General features: G+C 39.2%; 1 protein-coding gene across 2 annotated transcripts; it reads right to left on the bottom strand.

The window, feature by feature from the left end:
• Positions 1-7,525: 7,525 nt before the first annotated feature.
• TCEAL9 (transcription elongation factor A like 9) lies at positions 7,526-9,386 on the bottom strand. 2 transcript variants are annotated; one of them, XM_082408955.1, is made up of 3 exons: positions 9,217-9,386; positions 8,621-8,702; positions 7,526-8,237 (listed from the first exon to the last, which is right to left on the bottom strand). In XM_082408955.1, exon 3 carries the CDS (start codon positions 8,161-8,163, stop codon positions 7,849-7,851), a length of 315 nt encoding a protein of 104 aa, XP_082265081.1. In that variant the 5' UTR covers positions 8,164-8,237; positions 8,621-8,702; positions 9,217-9,386; the 3' UTR covers positions 7,526-7,848. The 2 variants fall into 2 exon arrangements, with proteins under 2 accessions (XP_082265081.1, XP_082265080.1); XM_082408954.1 differs by having other exon boundaries at positions 7,526-8,240; positions 9,217-9,384.
• Positions 9,387-12,676: the final 3,290 nt, after the last annotated feature.

The raw sequence follows: 12,676 nt of genomic DNA on the forward strand, positions 1-12,676 counted from the left end.
AAATAGATAATTCAACAGTAATAGTTGGAGACTTTAATACCCCGCTTTTAATAATAAATAGACCAAATGGGCAGAAGATCAACCAGGAAGTAGAAGACATGAGAACACCACACACCAACTAGACCTAACAGACATATAGAATATGCCACCCAACAACAGCAGAATGCGCATTCTTCTCAAGTGCACATGGAACATTCTTCATGGTAGACCATGAAGGCCATAAAACAAGTCTTAATAAATTTAATGGGTTAGAAGTAAGACAAGATATGTTCTCTGACCGCAGTGCAATAAAATTTTGTATAAACAACATAAAAAAATTAGGAAAGTCACAAATATCTGGAAATTAAGCAAGACACTCCTAAACAGCCAATGCATCAAAGAACAAATCAAAATGGATATCAGAAAATACTCTGAGATTAATGAAAAATGAAACATGACATATAGCATACCAGAACTCATGGGAATGGAACTTTGGTATGTAGAAACACAATGTACTCAAAACAATGGGATGGAGCTAAGCTTATGCTTAGAGGGAAATATATAGCTGTATACATAGCTGTAAATGCCTATATTAAAAAGAAGAAAGATCTCAAATCAAGATCTTAATTTTCCACCTTAAGATGCTGGGAAAGAAGAGCAAACTAAGCATAAAGCAAGCAGAAGGAAGGAAATAATAATGATGAGAGCAGAAATTAAAGTAATGGAGTATAGAAATAGAGAAAATTAGTGAAACCAAAGCTGGTTCTTTGAAAAGATCAACAATATCGACAAATCTCCAGCTAGACTGATGAGAGAGAGAGAGAGAGAGAGATGTGTGTGTCAAGTTACTAGAATCAGAAATGAAAGAGGGGTCAATATTACTGAACTTATAGATATGAAAAATGATTATAAACGAATAATATGAAATATGACATGCCATTATGTTATATAACAGACAAAATGGACAAATTCCTAGAAAAATACAAACTACCAAAACTATCTCAAGAAGAAATAAACAATTTGAATAGACCTATAACAAGTGAAGAGATTTAATTAGTAATAAATTTTTAAAAACTACCCATAAAGAAAATTCTAGGACACGTGGCTTCACTGCTGAATTCTATCAAACATTTAAAGAAGAATCCTTCACAAATTCTTCAAAAAAAAAAAATAGAAAAGGAAAGAACACTTCTCCTCTTATTTTATGAGACCAGTATTATCCTGGTATGAAAATCAAAGATATGACAAGAAAAAACTACAGACCAGTATCTCTTATGAATATGGATGCAAAAAATCCCCCAACAAAATACTAGGAAAACAAGTCTAGAAACATATAAAAACAATTATACATCATGACCAAATGGGATTCATCCCAGAATGCAAGTTTGGTTTAACATCCCCAAGCCAGGAATTCCCTCAACATAATAAAAGGTATCACAAAAAACCCTCAGCTGACATTATACTTAATGTTAAAACACTGAATGCCTTGCCCCTAGTATCAGAAACAAGACAAAGATGTGTGCTCTCACAATTTCTACTCAACATTACACTGAAGGTTCTAGCCAGGACAATTAGGCAAGAAAAAGAAATAAAAGGCATCCAGATTGAAAAATAAGAAGTAGAACTATCTCTATTTACAGATGACATAATCTTATATATAGAAAGTCTTATGGAATCCACTGATAAACTAACAAAACTAACAACTTCAGCAAGGTTGCAGGATACAAGATCAATATACAAAAATCAACCATATTTCTATACACTTGTAATGAACAATCTGAATAAGAAAATTAAGAAAACAATCCTACTTATAATAGTATCAAAAAGAACAAGATATTTAGAAATAAATTTAATAAGGGAAGTACAAAATTGATACTCTGAAAACTGCAAACCATTATTGAAAGAAATTAAAGAAGATGCAATTAAATGGGAAAAAAATCCCATGTTCATGAACTGAAAAATTTAATATTGTTAAAATGGCAATGCTTCCTAAATTGATCTACAGATTCAATACAATCCCTTTCATAATCCCAGCTGATTTCTTTGTACAAATTGACAAGCTGATTCTAAAATTCATATATATTGCAAGGGACCCTAATAGCCAAAACAATCTTGGAAAAGAATAAAGTAGGAGGACTCATGTTTCCTGATTTCAAAATTGCTTCAAAGCAATGGTAATCAAGACAGTGTGATACTGGCCCATGATAGACATATAGGTCAACAGGACTGAATTGAGAGTCCAGAAGTAAAACCATGTGTCAGCTGATTTTTGACGAGGGTGCCAAGACCATTCACTGGGAAAAATAAAATAGTCCTTTCACAAATAGTCCTGGACCAACTAGATAGCCACTTGCAAACTAATGAAATGAGACCCTTACCTCACACCATATACAAAAAAATTAACTAGAAATAGATCGGAGACCTAAATGTAAGAGCTAAAATGATAAAACTCAGGGAAAAAAACCATAGGGATAAATCTTCATGACCTTGGATATGGCAAAGGATTCTTAGATATGACACCAAAGTAATGAGCAGATAAAGAAAAAATACATTGAATTTCATCAAAACTAAAATTTTTAGGGCATCAAAGTATACCATCAGGAAAGTGAAAAGATAACCCACAGAATGGGAGAAAATATGTACAAATCATGTATCTGATAAGGGACTTGTATCCAGAGTATATAAAAACTCTTAGAACTCAATAATAAAAAGGCAAATATCCCAATTCAAAAATGGGCAAAGGATTTGAATAGACATTTCTCCAAGTAAGATATACAAGTGGCCAATAAGCACATGAAGAGATGCTCAATATCATTAACAATCAGAGAAATGCAAATAAAAACCACAGTAAGATACCCCTTCACCTCTGCTAAAATGGCTACAGTCAAAAAGTCAGAAAGTAAAAAGTGTTGTCAAGGACATGGGGAAATTGGAACCCTTACACACTGCTGATGGAAAGGTATAATGGCCAGTCAGTTTAGAAAACAGTATGGCAGTTCCTGAAACAATTAAGCATAGAGTTACTGTATGACCCAGCAATTCAATTCCTAGATATCTACCCAAGAGAAATAAGAACATATGTCCTTAGAAAACTTGTACACAAATGTTCATAGCAGCATTACCCATAACAAGCAAAAGATGAAAACAGCCCAAATATCCACCAATGGACTAATGAATAAACAAATGTGGCATATCCATACAATAGAATGTTGTTCCGCCATAAAAAGAAATGAATACATGGTACACAATGGGCGAACCTTGAAAACATATGCTAAGTGAAATAAGCCAGTAACAAAAGACCACATTTTATGAGTACATTCTGATGAAATGTCCAGGGATAAGCAAATCTATAGAGACAGAAAGTAGATTAATGTTTACTTAGGGCTGGGGGGATAGAGGCGTAGTGGGTGGGGTCATAGGTAAGGTATGGTGTTTCTTTTTGACTTGAAAATGTTCTAAAATTGACTGTGGTGATAGCTGCACATAACTGTGAATATATTAAAACCATTGAATTGTACACTTTAGGTGGGTGAATTGTATGGTATGTGAATTATAACTCAATAAAGCTGTTTAAAAAAAAAAAAGAAGTAACATGTATTCTGGGATAAATGAGTAGGAGTTATCCAGGCTAAGTGCATGAGGAGTGGTTGAGAGAAAGTTTCAGGCAGGAAAAACTATGGGAACAAAGACCAACACTTGAAAATGCATGGAGCTTTAAGGAAATGATGGGAATCCGTTTAGCACAGTGTTGCTGTTGTTGTTAGTATTCATTAAATACTAACTGTTGCAGAGCAGAGATTAGGAGTGAGGGCTTTGACCTTAGGCAGGCATTCCATTTAACAGCTGGGCGACCTTGGCTTGAGACATGTAATCTCTCTAAGCCTCACTTCCTTTTCTATTAAATAGTAGGTTAATGATATAACACCTGGAAAAGCACTCAGAATTCATGCAAGGGGAGAAGGACTTTGTATAAACCCAAGAAGCTATTTTGACAGTTACAATGCAAGGATAATAGAATTATCTATTAGGAGAAATTTTTTAAAAAAATAATCATTTCTTAAACAATCAGATAGCAGGAGGCCTGGTGAGATATCAAAATGTCACTTTAAAAGACATAATCCCTCCCTTTAGTGAGCTAATGGGCTTTATCTTGGTATTTGTGGGTATGTGTATGTATGTGTGTGTATATACGTATATATTATACTGTACCTCCTGTCCTTCATTTTTCTTTTAATAGTGCATGGTGAACATGTAGTACGTATGGATCTACCTCATTCTTTTAAATAGATTCTTTACCCACACTATATTGAAAATATTAAGGGGGGTGTTTAGGCAAAATATTTGAATAGACATTTCTCAAAGTAAGATGTATAAATGGTCAATAGTACATGAAAAGATGCTCCATGCCCAACTAAATTATCTAGCAAATGATGCAGCTGTTTTTGCTAAGGCTCTTGCAAAACGCTGGTGTCAAAATATCAAATAATTGCTTTTGGATACCATTATGTGTCAAAGGTTCCCCCTCCCTCGAAACTTTCCCCGTAGAGGGAACAGACCAGCTTTCCTCTTAGCTCTTGGCTTTTCCTTTTATAGAGGCAGTGGCGATTACATGTATATGGAATCTGGGGTTGCCTTACAAACACACACACACTCCTGTTAAGTTTTTCAGTGAAAAATTTCACATAAGATTACTCCTGTCATTAGCATCTTGATAAATCCATTGGTTTTGCTCTTCTACTTCTGTAATTTTGTGTGTCATGGTAGCTATGTCTTTAAAGTTCCTCATAGATTATTTACTTTTAGTTTCTTAGTTGATGTTCTTTTCATTGAGTTAATTAGGATTCATTCAAAATCCTATGTATTTAAGTAAAAACTAGAAAGAGTTACAAATTCCCTGTTTACAGTCTACAGTATAATGCATTATCTGCTTTAACTTGGAATTATAAATCAAAATGTGTGATATTAGGAAAGGCTTACCATTCACATTAAGATTTACTGCACAGAGAAAAGTGTTACCGGGAGAGGCAATCCACCTTGGGTCCTGAGCATCCCTGCATGTTCTTATTGGGTATACCAAGAATGTAAGGCCCTGACCACTCTTTATGCAAGCAGTCCATTTCTCAGAGTTGTGTTTGCAGCAGGCAACTTTGAGGGATGAGGTAACGTCTTTCCCTGGACACAGAGCAGGCTTGCTTTTGCTTACTATGAAAGCAGTGAATTCTCCAAACTCAGGTATCTTTCCTAAAACACAGTGCACTGCATGTGCAGGCATCCAAGGGACTTGAGGATAAAGGGGAACTGATATAAACCAATATGAAGCCGTTGCTACTGCTTTTACCATGAGTAATAATGTCCTTAGTCTCTGATCAGGATTCTAGTGTCTTCTGTCATAGCAAAAGCAGGTTAAACAGTAGCAGGTTAATGTTAACTTGTTAATTTGTAAGTAGGGTAAAATCTCAGACTGCACACTTCTTGACAGGTGTTTCCAGATATTATTCCCTAAATCAATTATGCTAGGGCAATGTTTCCCACTAGGCTGATTTTTGCCATATCTATATACCACCTTTGCTGTTAACACTGTGTTCTACTTCATGTTTGTCTTCAAACAGACTCATTTAATTTGAATATTTTTGAAAAGGAAATTTGAGTACTTTTTTGAAAAGGAAACTTTATAACACCATCCTAAATCTAAACTATCATCATTTGCCTTAAAGAGAGTATTCATTAATACACATTCAAATAAATATCAATACATGAATATTACAACTTAAAATATTTGTGTATTATCTGAAATCATCTCCACCTACCACCAGGCCCTTCTACGTTAATCCCAAGTTATCTGATTGCATCCAGAGTAGTCATGGCTGGGACAAAGACTACCACAACTAATGTTTTCAGTTAGTGACTTTTGAAGTCTTTTCTTTAAAAGTTATATTCTTTCCTTTAAAAGTTCCCATCAAGCCCCCTTGTGAAGGAAAAAAGGGGTAAAGGAAGTCCAGTGCTCTGACCTGCAATGGGGACAGTCATTGTCCTCCAGGTATGTATGTCCAGGACAGCCTGGCCTTCAGCCTAGAAGAGTCTGGTGCCTGCTGCAGGCTGGAACACAGAAACCAAAGTCAGACCACCCTGGAGAGGGGTGTGCCTTGGGGGAGCCCTTCCACATCCTGCCCCAGCTCCACCCCTCAGAGTGTCAGGGGGTTGGATTCATACCATCCTATAAAAGTGGCACAGTAAGTCCTTGGACCCTCATCTCACTCCAGCCAGAATCCAGACCGACCAGCATCCATCAGACTGTTGCAACCTTGAAGGATAGTCTGGAGAGATTAATTGCCCCAAAAAGAGCATCACAGAGGAAAAATAATACACAACTGGCACAACTGTGAGCCACATATACATATATAGATACATATATAGTTATGAAGATTTGGATGCAGATATACGTACACAGTAAGTCTTACACAGCACTTCATACATTTCCAAGTAAGCATGGGAATATCCCGAAATCTTACTTGAACCTCCCTTTAAAAATTTACACAGGTCTAAGGGTATCTTTTGAGCTGGTGAGGAGGGCCTGCCACCAGTCTTTTGGGAGAGATTGCTCACCCTAAGGAAATAAGAGTCAGGAAAATAAAACCAATCTTTAGGCTCATAAGCAACTCTGACTAAAGCATAATGTCTGTAACTCAGACTTATCTTCTGCTCCCACCCCCAAAGAGACCCATTGTGTCCGAGTCTTATGGGGAAGAGGGGGTCTGTGATTAAAATCCCAAAGTTGCCAAGGTATCAATAAGATATCACAGCCCAAGTAGCCCTGCATAAATGTCTATCTAAATTTAAGAGATGGGCGTTTCCCCCACTTCTGTAGAGGTCAGACTGGAGAGTCAGTCCATTGGGGGTTCCAAAGAAATATGTTGGGCTTCACTATTTGAGATTTCTAGCACATCAGCAGTGTTAGGGGCCTGAGAAGTACACAACCTGAATGAAGGGGCAGAAATACCCAATACACCTGGTAGTATCAAGGGGAGGAGGATGGAAGGTTGGGCAGGCACAGCAGGAGAGAAACACAAAGGTAGTGCCCACCTAACAGTTGTCTGGATTTGTTCTTAAGCACAGGTGAGAACTACTTTCTCCCTCCAAAATACCTGAAATAAATCTCTTAGGAGGTGGGATCCTGCATGAGCAGATGGGAACAAAAGCTTGTCAAATATAGTTCACAGTCGCTACCTTATTTAGTCCTCATAAGATCCCTGAAAGTTCTTTATTATCTCTATTTTGCAGATGAGAACAGATGTAAAATTTATTCTTCTAGCTAAGTGGTCTGGTGGTAATTTGGAGTTCACATTTGCTTCTAAAATTCTGCCATTAAATATTGTGTCCCAATGCCTTTAGAAATATACTCAGTACTGTTGTTTACTCCTTTTTTTAAATAAACCTTTTATTATTTTTAACAATAATGTGTGTACATTCTAGGAATAAGGAAAAATACAAATAAGCTGAATAAAAAAATCACTCATAATCCTACCACTGACTGTACTTTTTGTCTTTCATCCTTCACATGTTCTTCTGTGCATATATGTAATATACAAATGTACTCTTCCCTTTCAAAAATATGATATTCACATATTACTTAGCAACTTTTTTTTTTCATTTTATATCCTGTCAGGAACCTCTTTTTGTACAAATGAGTAAAGTTCTCTTATTAAAAGGCAAAGACTTGTAGATTGGTTTGAAGTAAAATAAACAATGAGATGCATCTAAAACCACTAATAGCAACAAGTTAAAAGTAGAAAGATGGACAAAGGTGTACTGGGAAAATGCAAATCAAAAGAAAGTAATGTTAACATCAGGAAAAATAAAAATCAAGGTAAACTACATTAAATAGGGGTAAGGATGGTTTCGATTAACCTTCCAACGCATCACTATAAGTTTGTTTCTTACTCTCCTTATCTCGTCTAATTCATTCACTTCTCTAAACATATCTTCCTTGCTTAAATGCCTGTTGTGTATATCTTCTTTAAATTCCTGGAGAGACTGAATCAGCCTTTCTCTAAAAGTTCCTTCTGTTTTTTCCTCCCCCTCTGGCTCTTCCTCCTCCTCTGGCTTTTCCTCAGGCTTTGGCTCTTCCTCAAGTTTTGGTTCACTCTCATTTTCTGGTTTTCCTTCAATCTTTTGACAGGGTTTCATCTTGTATCTGTCTCTCTTCCTTCCGTTCCCTCTTCCTTTCTTTTTTTCTGCTTATTCTTCTTTGAAAACAACTACTTCTAGGAAACAAGAAGGAGACATTAAGTCAAAAGCTTGGTGAACGGACCAGTGCTCTGGACACAGGTCTCCGTATTTGCTTTTTGTGATTCAGAGCTATCACCAAATATTTTCCACTTGGGAGACTCAGTCTGCCATCTGGGTTTCCCCGAGCCTGCCGCTCCTACCCCCACTTTCCATCTCCTCACCTCCCTCGTCCCTCCCTCCAACCTTTTCCAAGGCTCTCCTCAACCATTTCTCCCATCACAAGGCATAACGCAAGACCCTCCTAGAACAGAGTAGGCTGGGGGAAGGGGGGTGCGGGGGAAGAACAGGGGCCGACAACCTCAGTCCCTCCCTTGCCCACCTCCACCCCAGGGGTCTTTATATTTCCTTCACCTACCCGTACTGATCCGGTCAGTTTCTTCCTCGCCTTTTCTAGCCCTGCGTACTGCTACGAACAACAGACCTGCAGACCTGCAGACCTGCGGACAAACGGGAAATGGGAGGGGGAGGGGGGAGGGGGGAGGGGGGAGGGGGGAGGGTGGGGGTGGGGGTGGGGGTGGGGCGAGCGCTCAGTGGGCCGACCAGCACCACGCACTTTTCTCATTAAGGTTCTCGGTTATGGAAACTTTCCCACCTTCTTATTCCCGCATTTGTCCCCCTCTCCACAGTGCAAGTTAAGTCGAATTTTCCTTCAGACAGAGAGTAGGAAAAGCAGATTATTTCCAAACTATCTTTAAGACTGAGGGGGGCGGTTGGGGGGTGGGTAGGTGTTGGGAAAGCGATCTGAGGTGGCAGAGGATGATTATTTTTAAACTCTCACAGGTCTCCCTGTCCTTCTCCCGGGACCCCTAGTCCCTTTCCCAAGGGTCACCATTTCCTGCAGACCTGGAGGTGGGAGGTGGAGAGATGGAATTGACCAGGGCTCCCTCAAGTCTCTGCTCTAGGCCACCCCCACCCTAGAAATTCCCAGACAGCACCTATTTTGCCACCAACCTGCAAAATTCCGGCAAGCTGACTCCTTCTCCTTCTCCTAGCCTCGGGCCCCACCGGCTGCGCTGCTGAAGCAAACTGGTACCCAGACGGGAACAAGGACCAGACTAGCAGGACTTCTGCACACGTCGACTCCTGGTCACGTGATATCTACGTCACCGGTGAGCTCGGGTCCCCAGTTTCCACTCCCACCAAAAGCGCGGCAGAAGTGGGCCGGCCCTCTGCCCCCTCCCCCCTTATACATTTGGCCCTTTCCATCCCAGAGGGGGAAAATGTTGTTTGCCTTTCTCTGATTACTAGGGAGGGGCTGCATCTTTTTCTGGAGCTACTAAACTTTTCTACTTTTTTCAAGAATTGTCTTTTCCTGTCTTCTGCTCCCAGGATTAAGAACTCCAACCTACATCCATCGCCCCTCCCCCAGCCTCCATTTCATCTGCAATCTAGTCCTTGGCTGTTGTGGAGCAGGGTTGGTTTGGCAGCAGGTTGTTTAAAAAAAAAAAAGGGTGGTGAGGGAAGCCTGGGACAGGAGTAAGATTTTTTAATGTAGTTTTTTACTTTATTCTTAATACTTTTCTATATTTTTAAAAAAGTAACTGAAGAAACCAAAACTCAGCTGAGTAAATGTGAAGAGCTAATTGGCTTTATACAACAATTCATGAACAGGGCAGCAACCCATCTAGCAGCTAGAAGGGCGCTCCCACGGGTTGTACAAAATGGAAGGCTTTTATAGGCAGAAGAGTGGGGCAAGGGAGCTATTAGCAAAATAAAAGAAAGGATTATTTTTAGGCCAGGACAACTTTTTGGGGGCCGAGGGGAGAGGAAGGGAGCAGCAAGGGTTTTATCATGCAGATTGCTTCTTCTTTCTCTGGGAGATGGAGGAGCCTATGCCACAGATTACCTTACTGTTGCTTGACCAGAAAATTCCAGACTGGTTGATTTAAGATTACATTTCTGGGAGAGGTTGAAACTGCAATTAGGTCAGGTATTAAATCTAGGTTTGGTATCATAGGCTTTAGCACAAGAGATGTGGTTTGGGGCCTGTGGTTTTCTTTTTAACAAATTTTTATCTTTTTATAGTCGGAAAAGACAAAGACAGAATTACTTTAGTTAAGTGAGGTAGTATGTGTACAGTCCTGAGAATAGTGCCTGGCATATGGTAAGTGCTTTAAAAATACAAACTATTATTATAATTATATTAGGATTTCGTTTGGGGAAAAGGATTCAAAATGACAAAAAGTAATGTCTGACTCCAGAGTCTTGGTGGTGGTATTTGCCAAGAAGTAATTGGTTTGGTCCTCTGGATGCCCTCTTCCCCAGGTAGTGAAGAGTCAACCGGGCAAGAAGATGTGCCAACTTGGAAACTTCACTTCTATCCTTCTAAACCACATTCTCGATACCTAGGACCCTAGAATATCCTGCCCAAAGCACCTGGAGCCCAAATGCAAGACCTGCTCATGCCTATTCTCCAGATCTATCCTCCTGAGAGTGACCCACATCCCCTGTGGGTTCACACTAGGGTTGGAGTAGATGATACAGCTGGAAAGGCAGAACCCCCTTCATATGAGGCCATTTGGAGAAAGGGCTAAAGGAAAGGGTGGACTGCCAGGCCAATAGGAGCTCAGAGAAGGCAAAGGCCAGTTAGCCCAAAATAGCCAGAGGAAGCCTCATGGAGGTAAAAGACCTTGACCTGGGCCTCACAGGGTGGGTAAGACCTAGATGGAGGGGGGAAGGAAAGAGGAGACCAGTCTGACTGAACCTAGGCCCTGTGGTCTTACCCTGGCCTGTCTCATGCTGCCTTGCTGGGTCAAGTCCACTCGTTCCTCCTGAAGGGTTTTATGTCTCTTGATGGTGGCTATTGTCCGAAAGCAGGTTCAATGCAAGCACTTTTTGACAAGCTCTGCACTACCCCTAAGGACTTTCTCACTTATTTCCAGGTTACAGAATCTGAATTGGTCAACCTTTATGGATAGTTCTTAGGCAGTTGCTAAGCACTTAAATATGCATTCCCTTTGAGCCTGTAAATCCATTCTTAGGTATTCACCCTGAGGAAATATTTAACAGTAGTCACAATGATTTACAACAACACGGTTAGTTCCTAGACCTGAATTCCTGGCATCAATCCTTTGAGTTGGACCTGAATATGCAAAGAGAAGCCACAGGTGAAAGGCAGCAATGAAGGAAAGAGAATTGTTCTAGGAAATAACAGACATGTGCCCAAGCATGTACATATGCACCTGCACATTCACAGGTGTGTATGCATTCTCATAAACCAATGATTCTCCCAGATGAATTTGCTACAAGTTAAAGAAGGCAAACTTCATAATTCTGTTAAAACAATTCAAACTGCACCAACAGTATGTACCATTTAGAAATGGAGAATGACTATTAGGATATTTGACACAATTCTTTATAAAAGGTGCAATTAAGAAGCAAATTAGGGCTTCCCTGGTGGCGCAGTGGTTGAGAATCTGCCTGCCAATGCAGGGGACATGGGTTCGAGCCCTGGTCTGGGAAGATCCCACATGCCGCGGAGCGACTAGGCCCGTGAGCCACAGTTGCTGAGCCTGCGCGTCTGGAGCCTGTGTTCCGCAATAAGAGAGGCCGCGATAGTGAGAGGCCCGCGCACCGCGATGAAGAGTGGCCCCCACTTGCCGCAACTAGAGAAAGCCCTCGCACAGAAACGAAGACCCAACGCAGCCATAAATAAATAAATAATTTAAAAAAAGAAGCAAATTAAATGGCTTACAATAGGGAACAGGTTAAATTAATTATGTAACAACCATATCAGAATTCTAAGAATTAAAATGAGATCTATTGAGAACATGAGTTAATTTTCCACCTATGCAATTAGAAAAAAATGAAAAATATTGATCATATTCAGAGTTGGTGAGGGTATGGAAAAGCAAACATTCACATGTGCTTTTGAGAATATAAAATAATATATGAATGTGAACTAAACTTATTGTGGTGATTTCGCAATATATACAAATACTGAATCACTGTGTTATACACCTGAAACTAATATAGTGTTATATGTCATTTATACCTCAATTTAAAAAGTAAAAGTACAAGCAAGATGCAAAAATAATAAAAGATAGAATAAAATAGTGCATTTCTGGAGGTCATTTTGGCAATATTAAACCTTAAAATATATGTGCTTTTGGACACATCACTTTCTCTTCTAGTGTTTTATCATGCTGAAATACTCCCATGACAAATATGGTCAATGTAGTAGTTGTGGTAATAGATTTTTTTAAAGGAAAAAACTAAATATTCCTAAAAGGGGATTGGCTTAAGAAAAGTTTGATAATTCACTAATGCAATACTATGCAGTGATGAAAAATAATAATGTGGAGTTATATTTACTCACATGAAAAAATGTCCAACATATATTGTTAAGAAAGAAGAAAAATTGAAGGTTAATATATGTGGTAGTACATGTTTGTCACAGCATACATATATT

The sequence above is a fragment of the Balaenoptera borealis genome (genome assembly GCF_965194805.1).
Source record: "Balaenoptera borealis genome assembly, contig: HAP1_SCAFFOLD_550, whole genome shotgun sequence".
NCBI classification, from domain to species: domain Eukaryota; kingdom Metazoa; phylum Chordata; class Mammalia; order Artiodactyla; family Balaenopteridae; genus Balaenoptera; species Balaenoptera borealis.

What these genes read in the sequence shown, in the direction of transcription:
- TCEAL9 (XM_082408955.1), bottom strand. Translation starts at nt 8,163, where the DNA reads ATGAAACCCTGTCAAAAGATTGAAGGAAAACCAGAAAATGAGAGTGAA.